We start from the raw sequence: 15,950 nt of genomic DNA, 5'->3' as shown, positions 1-15,950 counted from the left end.
ATGGAATAAATCAATCTTATTTTATTAGCCATTAATGTCATTCACAAATAAGACACTTATTTCAGATAAAGTATGTAACTAAATTAACAAAGTTTCCATTAAGTTTCTTACACAAACCCCTTCTTACAATGTTTGAGGCATCGATTCTGTTTGTTCTATATATACATATAGGGTGTTGTACAATTTATAGATAATACAATATTTCCATGTTAAAAATTCACCTTGTGTAACATTTTCTGATAACTGTCCAAAATAAGATTTTATGTAATCCCTTCAATATATCCCCTAAGAATTACACACATGAAGACAATATTAGATTTAAAAAGTAATTGTGCAATCAAATTTTTCCCATAAGTTAAGGTAAATAGAAGCACAAACATTTTTCATTTTGCACTTGGAATTTGCTCCTAAACTATAAAATGGCTGCAGTGCTCTATATCTGCTATTCAAGGAGTGTCCATCTAGTAACGCAAGGCTCCTGCTATTTATCACTTGCTATTTAACTTTTTGTTCCCAGAGAAAAAAAATTACATAATGTATCCTTCATTAAACAATGCCAAGATATATAAACTTATGAAAATTTTAGATCTTGCTTCTGCATGCTGTGTACTCTCAGGAAGCATTTCAGCCACACTCTTTCAAATTAATACCAAAAAAGATGCTGTACCTGCTTGGTTCAGTTGTAGTGTTTATTGCACGTAAACTGCTCAGCTTTGACATCATCTTGTATGCCACTCCATTATCTTTGTTCATTATTATTCTCAGTTACGTGATAAACAGCTGCCTGTCTGAAAAACACTTTCAAACTACACGTGGTCTCATAACGTTAAAGTTCTTCAGCACAGCAGTATCAGAAATGTGGCTTTCTGTTAAATACTTAGTGGTCTAACATCATATTGTCAGGATATGCACTGGACATCGCTTGTTGAATATGTGGGTTTGAATTCCCAATACAAGATGACACTTAAAATTCAAATTGTGGATGTTGGATCATGTTATCCTCGCTCTTCTTGGTTGCCAATCAAAGCAGACCGGTGAAAATATATCAAATGGCAGATGTACTTCTCTAATACACAACTCTACTATTGGTGGATAAGTAGTTGTATGACCTACATTTTTCTTCCCTCTTGGCTGAAATATAATGTATGGAGTCATCAAAATACAAACAAACAACAGTGAGTCACATTAGAATACCATGGACTATTGGGAGTAACGCATTAAAGAACAATATGTCAATATGCCATATTAGAAAATATTTGCAATACAGATTCTCAGTTTTTCTTCATTAACTAACAATCAAGTAATTAACTCTTATTTTATGTAACCAGATACACCAATAACTCATTTTTTTAAAGAAATTTGTGCCTAATTGATTCAGATTTATAAATGTGATTTCTGTCACATTGCAATAATTCTAGGACAAGATAACTCCATTCTACAGAAACTGTTAGTTCCCACAGTATAAATTAAAACAGTGCATCAAATCCACTAAAATGCAAATCACTTCAGTTCAAAATACCTTATTGAGATGAATTCAAACCAACTTTAAAATCAGAAAACAGATAATGGACCTTTAATCCTGTAATTCACTATCAGCTCTGAATTACATCGGCATTTTTCATTTAGAATTACATTTAGAACTTTTCCCCATAACAGAAATCTGCTCAAATACTTTTAGAAAAAAAAAGGACCATGTGAGACAAGATACTTGAATAGAAAGTACAGCAAACAGTCTCCTTTCCATATACAAATGAAAAATCTTCCTAAATTTCACCTCCTGGAAAGTGGTGCTCAATGGACACTAACGATGGTTGGAATGCAAACTAAAAACACTCAAATTTTAATAAGATAAATCTAACATTCACTTCACTTTAATGCAAATCATTTCCCACAACCGTAGGTCAACAGTTGACCTCATTCACCAGCTGAAGTTACAGCATTGATGTGCTGTATCTTAGAATGTGATCACTGACCTCTCAGCTTTAAGCTTCAAAGTATGGTAACATAATAATTCACAACACATAAAAGAATCACAAACAGTAAATTTACATTATTACATAAATCAACAAATGAGTAAGCAAGGACTTGCTCACAGAAATCTAATTTCCAAAAGATAAATTATTGCCTATATAAACAAAGAAAATGAACATAATTTCGAGCCAAGCCTTTTGGGTGGAAATTAAACAAAACAAACTGAAGACTGGCATGATAAACAGACATAGTAAATATATAAACAAAGGCTGGAGAAGATGAGAAGAGGCGTGCTGTATGTCAACTGGAATGCTTCCTTTCCAATTTTTTAAGGTAAAGGATTGTTGACTATCTCACCTAAGTCTACAACTATATATTTTTAGAACTGGACCTCACATCATTCAATTCTTCTACTTATGACTTGAAACATTTTCACCTCGGTATCAAACTAGACTTTCACATAGCTCTCAAAAGCCAATTTACTGCAATAGCTTAAAAATTAAAAATGTGGTTTTCTGACCCCAGCCATCATCCTGTAGCAGTGTCGGATTGTCTTCATGATGCAGGAAGTGCATCAAAAAACAATTGTGAAAAGAACTGGGTGTGTTTTAAACTGCAATCTGCAGTAAACATTCCACGAGCATGAAGTTTGAAGACACCAGAAGATATGATCCTTTGCAGTGTTGTTCCTAATGAAGGGAATACTGACCAGCACTTTGATCAGCATCATTCATCATTTCTAGAAGTTCAGGATTTCAGAAGAGTGCCTTTGACCCCTGGTTTTCAAATTCTGACCAAGCATCATTCAGCTCCATGAAGATCATTTTGGCGTACTGTTCATACGGCTCACCTGTGGCCTTAAAGAAAAACAAAAATGTTCAATATCATATCCACAACAGCTTAAGTGCTATTTTCTAACTTATCTGTTTGAAATTTTAAAATGTTAATCACACTGCATGCAGAATTTTACACCTGAAATATAGGCTAAAAATCCCTTAAGGATTTAGTAATCATTTAGCCATATATAGTGTTATGAGTGATCAACAGACCTGATGGTCAATGGGGTGCAGAGTTAACCATTCCCAACCCCCCTCCTGAGAACCACGAACTATTGCTGTTGCTATGCTGCTCATGAGAGAGAGATGAAACACAGGCAAGAACATCTGCTACAGATAAGAGGGGGAGAGAGACTGTTGATTTACTGTATTTTGACTCTTCCTGGATTATTTACCTTCCACTACAAGGACTTTACTTTGCTTGTTAACATTCTTCAGGAGATAACAGGAGTGGCCTGATTTGATGGACACGGTCATGCAGAGTTGATGGATAGCTGAGACCCCGTGAGTGGGGATAAAAGACAGGTCTGGAGAGACACCCTTCAGACACACCAGTGGACACTGACTGAGTGTTGGGAACCCACAGAAAGGTGGGGGCTTCAGAAACCGAACCAGGAGATCGGTCAGTAAAGCTCACAGTGTTACAGCAGGGTCAGTGGGGACTTGTGTGTGTGTCCACTCATGCCAGAGTGACAAGTCCACCACAGAAGAACGGTCTAGCTGAAGACCAGAGGGGTCATAACTGAACAAAGACAACGATACGACGGATTAAGAAAGCAACGGAAGGTTTGCCTGCTGTAGCTGTTACCTCTCGCCCGCTGTCTCTCTCCCCAACGATTTCAATACAACAACCATAACCACCTCAGCATTTATGAACTGAGCTCTATACTTTCCTATGACAATTCATTTACCCCTAGACATCAATAGAGCTTGTTTATTATTGATTATTATTATTCCTACACTTTTAGGTTTATTACTGCTAACTTGTTTTATATGTATATTTGCATTATTGGTATTGTTTTGCTTATTTTACTAATAAACACCTTTAGTTTGGTACCACCAGACTCCAACGGATTCTTCTTTCTCTGCTGGTCAGACACCCAGTTACGGGGTATGTAACAATAGATAAAGACAGACAAATAGTTTGGATTGACATCTTGGTTACATGGTCAAATTGGGCCTATTTTCATGCTGTATAACTCTATCACTCTATTAAAACCGATATATGTAATAATTCGAACTAGACATTTTCCTATTGTGTTCAAAATTTAAATACATTTAAATTTAATTGCAATATTTCTCTTCCTTCTAAATATTTAAAAAATACCATGTATCTTCCATAATGTTATATGTGGACTAATTCTCCAAACTTTCACTTTTATCCTTTTGGTTTTTCTGACAATGCCATGCTGTTAAACTTACCTTGTCAGGATGAACCACAAGTATTGCTTTCCTATAGACTTTCTTCACCTGGTCTGGGTGTACTATATCTGCCATGCTGACAGGTTTCCATTTGGTTTCTCCTTCCCATAGTACTGTATGCAGAGTTGACAATAATGCTCTTATGTTTCTCTCTTTTCCTTCAATCCAGTCAAAGATCTAGCAAAACAATTAATATTTTAGTTCATGGTTCAATAACCTATGAAAATTCATGAAAAACTAAGGTTAAGCCTCATGCGTGCTGACTAAAGAATAGCACCATACATTGAGAAGGCCAAAGAACATGCCTTGGATAGGCTGGCAACATCCTCAAGTATCCCAAAAATGGAAGCAGGCATAGACTTCCAATGTGTCTCACAGAAAAGCAAACAAATTAATATCATTTTATAACTTTTAAAATTTGGATCAGTACTTTGAATACTGTGGATTAGTACTTAGAGCTATGATGTTGTGGCCATTACAGAAACTTGGATGGCTCAGGGGCAGGAATGGTTACTTGGAGTGCCAAGCTTTAGATGTTTCAGAAAGGACAGGGAGAGAGGCAAAAGAGGTGGGGGTGTGGTACTGTTGATCAGAGATAGTGTCATGGCTGCAGAAAAGGAGGAAGTCATGGAGGGATTGTCTACGGTGTCTCTGTGGTGGAAGTTAGGAACAGGAAGGGGTCAATAACTCCACTGGATGTTTTTTATAGACCACCCAATTGTAATAGGAACATCGTGGAGCCGACAGGGAGACAGATTCTGGAACAGTGTAATAATAACAGCGTTATTATGGTGGGAGATTTTAATTTCCCAAATATCGATTAGCATCGCCCTAGAGCAAGGGGTTTAGATGGGGTAGAGGTAGTTAGGTGTGTTCAGGAAGGTTTCTTGACATAATACGTAGATAAGCCTACAAGAGGAGAGGCTGTACTTGATCTGGTATTGGGAAATGAACCTGGTCAGGTGTCAGGTCTCCCAGTGGGGGAACATTTTAGAGATGGTGATCACAATTCTAACTCCTTTACCATAGCATTGGAGAGGGATAGGAACAGACAAGTTAGGAAAGTGTTTAATTGGAGTAAGGGGAAATATCAGGCTATCAGGCAGGAACTTGGAAGCATAAATTGGAAACAGATGTTCTCAGGGAAACGTACAGAAGAACAGCTCCTGCGCAGGTTGACTCTGTGGTTAAGAACAGGGGTCACCAGCCTTTTTTTTTTTACACCATAGAACGGTTTAACATTGATAATATTCTTGCGGACCGGCCCCAACCGGGGGAAGGGGGGAGGGTGTTAATCGCGACCAGAATATAGGTGATAAGTCAACTATAAGTTTATCTAACGAATTTAACATTAAACACACAAGCACATATATTCCTCGCATGAATATAGTGATAAGTCAATAGCATCATAATATTTTAAGTAACATTTGGATATTAAAACACACAGCGCATATTTGCCTCGTATAAACATAAAGTCATTGCAACACACTAGTGAGAGGACAAGGTAAGGGCCGGAGGTCCCCATGCCGGGGCCACAGCGGTCACAGTCCCAAGACAGCGACCAAGCGAGCAGTGCGACAGGGCACGTGCCCGCCCCCCTTGTCGGTAGGTAGGATCTATCGGCCGACAAAAGTTTGGCTCGAGGGATGACTTTCAGTAGATCGCAGCGAGGTAGCTGCTCTGCTACTTACGAAACCCCAAGCCCACATTAGGTCGTCTGCAAATATTTTAGCACCAGGTTCCCTATGAACATTCGGTGTGCTGAACAGGTTTAGAGGCGCCGCCCATCTGTCCGTGCTCCGGGCCAGTAGCATTGGTACTTCTCGCCGGCCAGGTGAGGCGGCTGGTTACCTGACGCCAACCAGTGATCCCTGGCGTGAGGGTATCACTGCGTTTAGGCGACTGATGACCTTGTGTGGGTAATGAATTCGCATGCATAATGACCTCGCGTGCGTTCAAGTTCAACAGTGGGTGTGATAGGGAATAAGGAAAGGTGCAGCTGACTCATATCGTTTCATATCAACAAATCATATCGTTTCCTTGTGGCCCGGTAGCACATGCTTTGCGGCCCGGTGGTTGGAGACCACTGGTTAAGAAGGCATACAGTGCATTGGCCTTCATCAATCATGGGATTGAGTTTAGGAGCTGAGAGGCAATGTTGCAGCTATACAAGACCCTGGTCAGACCCCACTTGGAGTACTGTGCTCAGTTCTGGTTGCCTCACTACAAGAAGGATGTGGAAACCATAGAAAGGGTGTAGAGGAGATTTACAAGGATGTTGATTGGATTGGGGAGCATGCCTTTTGAGAATAGATTGAGTGAACTCAGCCTTTTTTCCTTGGAGCGACAGAGGATGAGAGGTAACCTGATAGAAGTGTATATGATTTTAAAGAGGCATTGATCATGTGGATAGAACCATAGAACACTACTGTACAGTACAGGCCCTTCAGCCCTCCATGTGGTGCTGACCCATATAATCCTTAAAAAAAATGAATAAACCCACACTACCCCATAACCCTGGATTTTTCTTTCATCCATGTGCCTGTCCAAGAGGCTCTTAAATACCCCTAATGTTTTAGCCTCCACCACCATCCCTGGCAAGTCATTCCAGGCAGTCACACCCCTCTGTGTAAAAAAACTTACCCCTGACGTCTCCCCTAAACTTCCCTCCCTTAATTTTGTACATATGCCCTCTGGTGTCCCACCACTATCACTCTGGTGGTGATAGTCAGAGGCTTTTTCCCAGCACTGAAATGGCTAGCACAAGAGGGCACAGTTTTAAGGTGCCTGGAAGCAGGTATAGAGGAGATGTCAGGGGTAAGTTTTTTTTTACGCCGAGAGTGGTGAGTGCATGGAATGGGCTGCCAGTGACGGTGGTGGAGGCAGATACGATAGGGTTTTTTAAGAGACTCCTAGATAGGTACATGGAGCTTAGAAAAATAGTTATGGATAACCCTAGGTAATTTCTAAGGTAAGGACATGTTCGGCACAGCTTTGTGGGCCGAAGGGCCTGGATTGTGCTGGAGGTTTTCTATGTTTCTAAGAAAGTAATTCACTGTAAAACTACAGTGGCAATGTTTACAAAGCTTCATCATAGCACAAGAAAATAAAATATACAGAAGGTTGTAATAGAATTAAGCAACAAATAAATCATAATCAGATTGAATGCCAGAACAAATTCAAATAAATGAGCATCTCACTTTACTTTCACCCTTTCCCTGGGTGAAGCAAGAGTTTCATGTCTGCTGGTGCTCAGTGATACAATCATGTGACATCAGTATCATCACTGAACGGTAAACCATTTCAGAAGTGCCAGTTCGAACTCTGACAGTAAGCAAAGTACCACCAACTACTGTGTTGCTTGAGACTTCAATCAAATTAAAGTTCATACATCCAAAACCAATGTATTAGGATTTGAAAATACTGCTTTTGTATGCTGGCAGCTGAAGAATTCAAAATGAGGAATAATTTGCGGACTTCAGATGAAAATACCAAAGAGACAACAGATCAACCTTAAGCCAACATTTTCAGAATAGGATGTCACTATGATGTCAGGCTTTGAAATGACAATTAAAACCATGAAGAATTTAAGCACCTCATTAAGGTACAACCAGACACACCAAACAAACGAATGGACAATTCTCTCATAAACAAAAGAAAATATTTTTCCTCAGATGTTTTATCTACTATTTTAAATCGACCAAGAAAATTAAGATGATTTTCAACAAACATGCAATAATTCATATTTAATACATCAATGGTACACCTCTCCCATTCATTTCATACATTTTAGAAAACTGTAACTATGCCAATTCTTTGAAAAGCTATGTAATTTGATCCATTTTCCTGTTTCTTATTCCCAACACTGCATTGTTTCTCTTTTAGATATACATCCTATCCTTCTCTTTATGGCTTACTATATAATTGCCTCAATCACGTTCAGATTGGTAATGCAGGTCATCTCAAAACAACATGTTGAGCCGAAAGGACTGTTCCCATGCTGTACTGTTCTATGTTCTAAAACAATCTGGTAATTAAATCAATGATAATCTAGATCACAAGTCTAGCAAGAGTGGGAACAAACCTGACTAGTATAAGCTAGAATTTGTGATATCTCTAAACTCTACTTTAACAGTTACAAACTCAATATACAACTGAATTTATACTACATGAAAGCCCCTAGTTTCCTCAGCTGCATAAGTCTAGGGAAGACAACCTCCGGCCCCGCCAAACTCGTGAGATTGAGGTGCTCTCCCACCCCAAATCCATTTACATGGATGCTGTGTAAATTCATGACCCTGTTACAAATTAGTGCTACGAAATAACAGACAGCACACCACATAAGATTAAAAGATTATCTTCATGATTCTTAATTTGACTAAAGGGTTAGTAAAGAAAAGAACAAAAAAAGGGAAAAGGGCCTATTTTAATGAAACCATCTAATGTGCACAAGTTGGAGTTCACAGGTTCTCAATAGTCACCGATCCTCAATCAATCTCACCCTGGCTTCGTCAAATCACAGTCCCACTCCAGGTCGAATCCTATGACTTCTTTTCTCCTATGTCTTCCCTCTTCATCTCCTCTCGAACCAAAGCCCCGAGCCCAACCTTAGTGTCCCTCACCAGAGACACCTGCCCTTTATTCAACCATCCTAATCGGATGGCACACATTTCTCCATATCTCTTATCTTCAACAATAACCCAAACAAGCTGAAAATGGAGCCAGCTGAAAACAAGCTGTTCTTACAGAACTGCCAAAATGAAATACATACAGCATAAAAATATGAACCAGGGCATTATATACACTTTATAAAACACCAATTTAAAATTCAGATATTCAAAGTCTGAACATATTTTCCAAACCTTTAGTTTTAGAGGATCCATTTCTTTCGTCATCTCTTCTCTCCGCATTTCTGCAATAGTTTTTGGTCCTTTTTTATCTGATGTACTGGAAAAACCCTGATCTGATAACAGATCCTGAAAGTCATTTGCTGATACTTTTGGTTTTGGTCCTGAAATGTTAGAATCAAACTTCATTAATAGGAATTGACTAAGTTTATTCATGACCATTAATCATTAACAAGAAAACATTTTCCAAAAATTTGGTGATTTTCATCAGGATGGAGATGAAACTGTGATTTGATGGAGGCGAGTTAAAACAAATAACGATAGTTTTGGAGGATAGGCTTAAATGAAGGGACATAGATTCTAGATTAAAGCAAGGAGCACGAAGATTCAAAGACTTATACATTACGGAAACAGATCCTTTGGCCCAATGTCCATGCCAAACAAGTTTTCCATCTAAACTAATCCAATTGCCCCCTCAAACCATTCCTGTTGCTATTTACCTGTCCAAATGTCTTTTCAATGTTGTATCTGTGCCTGCCTATATCAGTTCCTCTGGCTTGTAAATATGTCCCATAATTTTTTTAATTTTTCCTCTCTCAAATCCATGCTAATAGACTGTATAATTGTTACTTGTGCTTGTCCTTGTATAATTATCTACACACATGTAATTGTTCAGTGTGGGTTTTTTTTAATAGTGGTTGCAGATGCAGGTATTGCTTGAATTGAATGGGGCTATCTGCTAGGCTAATTGTTATCTATGGAAATGCAATGAAATTAGCAATATGGTATAAGATAACCAAATCATGTTGGTTCAGTCTTTTTGGCTCTGTTCTTTCCTCTGCCACTTGGGTCTCTTTCCCTCTCCCTCTCTCACATCACCTTCCTTCTCTCATGCTTCACTCTTGCAATGCTTAATAAAAACCGCCATAAGCAGCCATTTTTAAGACTCATTCTTGACTTCCAAACAACCTCAGATCGGAAACTTCAGCACCCAACAATGCCTTCCAGTTTAAGACTACACTACTCAGAGGGGGAAAAGCTGACTTTGTATGCCCCTGATAACTTAATACAATGCAAATAAAATCCGTTTGTTTTTAAAAACTGGTAGTAAAAATATTTTTTTAAGTCACATGGAAAAATAACATATTAAAACCTACCAAATCCAGGCACTCGAATACCTCGTTCCTCCCGGCTTCCAATCACACTAAAATTGACATTGTAGTTGGGTTTGTTTTGGGCTGCTGGTTTTGGATGTGGTATCTGTTGGCGTGACGGTGTATTGCTTCCCAATGTTCTACCAGGTTGCCATGAACCACTGCCCTTTGTTGGCTGGGCAGACTTCAGAGTGCTCGTCCCTCCAGATGTGAAACTTCCACTCACAGAACCTGACAGAGGATGATACACAGACATTAAGACAAGAGCAGGACAACTGTACTGCTTGTATTTCATCTGTAGACATTCCTAGGATCTTCTCATGTGATAAATATAATAAATCATGCAGCAAAGTCATAACAACAAATTATTTCATTATGACAGTAGGAAGTTTTTGACAAGAATAGGCCATTCAGCCCAACAAAGCTCGCCAAACTCCTATTCACGCAGTGTGTTGAAATAACTATTGAGTTTAGATTTGAAAGTCTCTAAGGTACTACTTTAACTACACAACTAAGAAGTTTGTTCCATCTGTCCTCAGTTTGCTGTGTAAAGAAATGCTTCCTGATGTTAGTCTAAAATCTCCCTTTAACCAGTCTATACCTCTGGCCCCATGTCCTTGATGATGGATTAATTTTGAAGAAGCAGCTGGCATCCACCTTACTTATACCCTTAATGATTTTGAACACTTCTATCAAGTCTCCTCTCATTCTATGTCTACTTAGGCTAAGAAGATTTAATTATTTCAATCTTTTTTCATAGCTCATACCCTGCAGACCTGGAGTGAGTCTAGTTGCCCTTCTCTGAATTTTCTCTAGTGCCTTCACATCCCTCACAAAATATGAAGACCAAAGTTATACATATTAAGCATTCTCACATCAAACTGTGCATTCCTCACATAAATCCAAGTTCAGTTAAACCCTGCTGTTTGCTTCTGAATGGCATCTCATTAACCATCATCTCTATGCTCACTCTCTTGCAATCCATCCAGGTCCACAGACTAGTTGAACAAATAGCATCAATATCCTGGATAAAAGAATGTGGAGCAGAGAGAAGGGAGAAAGGAATGGAGGATTACAGGGAAAGCTGAAAAAATATACTTGGAGTGGAGGAAGCCCTAAATGGAGTAAAAACAGTGGCAGACTAAATCAGCCCCGGGAACCCTATTCTGTGTGGATATAAAAATATAATCAATTAGCTTTGGTCATACTATCAAATTGCAGAGGCATTGAGTTGAATCAGCAGAAGTTTGGACATCCCTTTTAAAGCAATATAAAAAGTGAAGTGACAGGGATAATAATCTGTGATCATCCAATGAACAGAACAGCTCATTTTAACTGGCAACTCCTGACACATCAATGTAGGATCAATGATAAGTAAATTTGTAGTTATCTGTTCTCCTTCCCATTCCTACACTGACCTGTCTGTCCTCAGCCTTCTCCACTGCCAGGGTGAGACTAAACACAAGCTAGAAGAACAGTTTCTCATGTTCCCTCTGGGTAGCCTACAGCCTGGCAGCATGAACACTGTATACTCCATTTTCAGGTGAAATGCTGCTCTTTTTCTCTTCTCTTTATCCATCCAATTCCTCCCACACCCACCCAACCCCCAAAACCTTGTTTCTTCCCCCCTCCTCTACCCATCACTCACATATATCTCCCACTGTGCCATCTGTCCTCCCCATATCTATCATTTGATCCCATGTTCCAACTTCTCTCTCATCTGTTTCCACCACCTACAGTTCTTTGTCACCTGTATCTTTCACCTCCCAGCCTCTGTAACTATTTCCACTCTCCATTCCTCCAACTGCAAAGGATTTGCCTTCCCAAAGTGTAAGAATTCTCACTTGTCCAGATTAAACTCCATCTTTCATTACTTTCCCCATATTTCCAACTCACTTATATTTCTGCTGAAACCTTTGACAACACTACTCCAACAATTTTTGTGGCCTTAGCAAACTTACAAATCAGCCTTACTCATTTTCATCCAAATCATTTCTATATATCACAAACAGAGGTCCCAGAACTAACCCTTATAGAACACCACAGGTCACAGACACTCAGTAAGAATTACAGCCCTCCACCACTACCCTGTCTTCTATAGTCAAGTCAATTCTACCAGGACTCCATGGATCCCCTGTATCAGCACAGAGCAGCACACCATTAGATACCTTGTGGAAAGCTTTACAAGTTCATATACACAAAATTAACTGCTCTATCCTCATCAATCAACTTTGTTATTTCTTCAAAAAAAATCAATCGAGTTATTAGAAATGAGTTGAGGGAATCTTAAAATCAAGGCACAGATATGATTAGTGAATGAGATTTATACAAGTTTGTGCAAGTTATCAATTATCTCAGACTTATAGAATGTAGAACATGACTGTTTGGTTAGACATCCATTGGAATACTAATGGCATGAATGAGGAATTCATCAGCAGAGGAGCTGAAGCCAGGTATTATCTGCTATTATTAGCAAGGTTGAAATAGTTGGTTTAAGCAATGACCTGCTTGTAGTCAAAAGCTCAACTCAATATCAAATATGACATCAAAAATTAGAACCACCTGGTTCTGTTACAGAAAATGGTGAGAAATGCATGAAGTTGTTGTTTTATAACATAATTCGTGATGGGCTCCAAAAATGTCTTCAAAATATTTACTTGGGGGGATTTTCTTTCCATTAGTACAACTATTTAGAGGAACTGGATGTGTCAAGAGAAGTTTTGGTGAAGCAGATATGTGTATCTTCAAAATAAATGAAAAACGTGCTCATCCAAAAGTATAAGATACATAAGATCCATGAATTCTTGGTACAATGGATTCAAAACTGGCTTGGCCATAGAAAAGTGAGGTCCTGTGTTTATCAATGATACTGCTAAGGCAACACTTGAAGCTGGGAAATACAAGGGGCCCAAGTATAGATATTTGACAGAAACAGGACTGAATGGGCTTGGGAAGAGAAACAAATGTTGGTAATTCTCAGCTAACAATGGAAGTAGTAAAAAAGGAGCTACAACAACTCCAAGGTAGTGGCAAGATTCTAAAAGAATGGTGATTTAGCCCCGTCAAAGGCTGTAATCTTGGTCAAATTAAGACAAATCATTTCTAAAAATTTCAGTCTATCATTGGTGATTGGGACCACAGGTGTGTATATACCATTGCTGAGACAAAGACCTACCAGGTAGGATTGAAGTTGTGGGTAAGATGGGTATGAACCTGGAAGACTATAATGCATTTAAAAATTAAAAAGTAGAAATTAAAAAATAGGTGGTATTTGCAAGAAAGGAGAGCTGAGTGTGGTAGATTCCAAGGAGAAAGTTACCTGATAAACTTGAACCAAGGTTACCAATATCAGCAAATGGATCAAAGCTCTGCGACTTAGATTGACTAAACGATGTACTTGATGAAGAATCAGGTGCAGAGGTTGAAGTAAAATCTGAACCAAGAACAGACACAACCCAATAGATCATTTACAGGTGAGCAATAACATATTGTACAAGATGAACAATACTGGCACAACCTATAGAACATTACTCTGTAAACTATTACTATCCAGGAATTGGCAAGTTATGTTGCAGTTTTATAAAACGCTGAGAGTATTGCATTCTGGTTACCCCATTACAGGAAAGAGGTGGAGGCTTTGGACAGGATGAAGAGGTTTATCAGGAAGTTGCTTAGATTGAAGGGCATGTGCTAGAAGGACAAACTTGGTATGTTTTCTCTGGAAATGTGAAAGCTGAAGGGAGACCTGACAGAAGTTTATAAAATTATGAACAGCATAGATAGACAGCTAATATCTTTATCCCAGGGGGTAAATGTCTAATACTAGAAGGCACATGCTTAAAGTGAGAAGGGGTAAGTTCAAAGAAGATGTACGGGCCAAGTTTGTTACACAGGGAGCGGTGGATGCCTGAAATGTGCTGCCAGGGGTAGTAGAAGTATCCAAAAGGTTCCTAGATAGGCACATGAACATACAGAGAATAGAAGGATATGGACATTATGTAAAGGATTAGTTTACTTACACATTTTTTAAAATTTGTCCTTCAATAATTAGTGTAGTTGTATAATTAAAATTAACACACTAACTACATCAGTATACTAACAAAGAAGCTTTGTAAACAAAGTGGTTATGCTATAATAAAAACAAAATATGCTGGAAACACTCAGCAGGTCAGGCAGCGTCTGTATCTGCAATTTCCTTGAATTTCAGATACCACATGTCATTTCATTTAGTTTTAATTAAGAGCCCCACATTCAGGAAGCATTTTTACTGAGCAAATACTTTTATACCATACATTACTTTGTACAGTAGTACCAAAATCCTTTATCAAAACAGAGCATTTCCAGTATTTTTTGTTTTTATTTCAGATTTCCAGAGATGACATTCATTTATCATCTTATTATTTCAGTATTCTCAAAATTTTAATTTCCACACCCTGAAAAAGAGGGGTATATTTCTAATTCTAAAATTAAAGAGGAAAAGATCGATGTACATATAGATAATGGTGATTTACCCTCTACCCTATTACTTAACAGACAGAACACTGTCCGCATATTTGCATTATCTGTATTTTGAATTCTAAATTGAATTCTCAGATTGAAATATAAAGTTGTTGTTGTTCCTTTTCATGCCTTGTGGCACACTGGGCGGCATTTTTGCCATTTCCGTAACATTTGATTTTTCTTTATGAAGCCGAGTTGCAAGCTCGACGCTCAACCCAACACAGATGGAAAGTGTGCAAGGAGCCGGCTAGACTCAAATTCGGAACCATTCGCCTCGAAGTCCGATGCTAATGCCACTACACCAACAGCCAGCATGAAATATAAAGTCCCAGGACAAAATTCAAAAATAGCCAGGGAATTCTCCGCCAACTAACCATCAGTGAAATGGATTGGTCATTTATTGCATTGAGGTTTGTGGGACATCCCTGTTTGAAATTAACTGTGTGATTCCTACATCTCAGATAATTACAATGCTTCTGAAGTACCTTAGCTGGCTATAAAGTATTTTGAGTGCTCCAGAGCTCAGAAAGCCAGTCGATGTTTATTTTTCCCCCCAGTAATAAATAGTCCAGTTAATTATGAGATCATCAGACTGGTGTACTCAGTTTAGGGCTCTAAGGCTCAAAATTTTTGTGCCCAAGGCTGACAACTGTTTTGTCATTCTAAAAGTTAAGTTCCAATCAAGCTACAAGGCTTCAATCAATGACACCAAATCTCATAGAAATTTAAAAAAAAAGTCAGTCATCCTCTGTAGAAAGAGAAACAGGTCTGCAATACTTCATCAGAAAGTTTCTGATGAAGAATATCAGTCCTGAACCACTTGACTTTCCCTCTTCATAGATGCTGCCTGTTTTAGTATTCTGTTCAGTTTCAGACTCTCAATACTTGCAGTTTCACTGATTTTCAGATACCACATCTCACTTTTCACTTCATTTAGTTTTAATTAAAAGCCCTACAAACCAGGAAGCATTTTTATTGAGAAAATAACTTTTAAACCATGTATTACTTTGTACAGTAGTACCAAAGGCAACTTTGTTATTCTGTTGTGGAACTGTGTTAATGCTGGTGGTCCACATATCCCAGCCACTCATCAAGTCCGGCTGACTGGCAGAAGATGATACTTTTGAAGTCCCTGCTGGTGCTGCAGCCCCTGGAAGTAGGCACAGTTGGTTAAAATGAGCCAGCTCAAGTATTTTCCCATTAGCATTATTTATAAGGCC

General features: G+C 38.6%; 1 protein-coding gene across 4 annotated transcripts in view; it reads right to left on the bottom strand.

The window, feature by feature from the left end:
* Positions 1 to 6: 6 nt before the first annotated feature.
* gak (cyclin G associated kinase) overlaps positions 7 to 15,950 on the bottom strand; it is a 123,729-nt gene continuing 107,785 nt past the window's right edge. For 2 of the 4 annotated variants that reach the window (XM_073048343.1, XM_073048344.1), the window contains exons 23-28: positions 15,737 to 15,880; positions 13,550 to 13,663; positions 10,234 to 10,461; positions 9,092 to 9,240; positions 4,230 to 4,406; positions 7 to 2,828 (exon numbers count right to left, since the gene is read on the bottom strand). In XM_073048343.1, coding sequence (XP_072904444.1) covers positions 2,727 to 2,828; positions 4,230 to 4,406; positions 9,092 to 9,240; positions 10,234 to 10,461; positions 13,550 to 13,663; positions 15,737 to 15,880 — 914 coding nt within the window. In that variant the 3' untranslated portion in view covers positions 7 to 2,726. The remainder of the gene's footprint in view (positions 2,829 to 4,229; positions 4,407 to 9,091; positions 9,241 to 10,233; positions 10,462 to 13,549; positions 13,664 to 15,736; positions 15,881 to 15,950) is intronic. The other 2 variants (XM_073048345.1, XM_073048346.1) reach the window with 2 other exon arrangements.

Source organism: Hemitrygon akajei, chromosome 6, assembly GCF_048418815.1.
Source record: "Hemitrygon akajei chromosome 6, sHemAka1.3, whole genome shotgun sequence".
NCBI lineage: Eukaryota > Metazoa > Chordata > Chondrichthyes > Myliobatiformes > Dasyatidae > Hemitrygon > Hemitrygon akajei.
The sequence above is the reverse complement of the archived record's forward strand: the minus strand, read 5'-3'. Positions and strand labels throughout refer to the sequence as shown.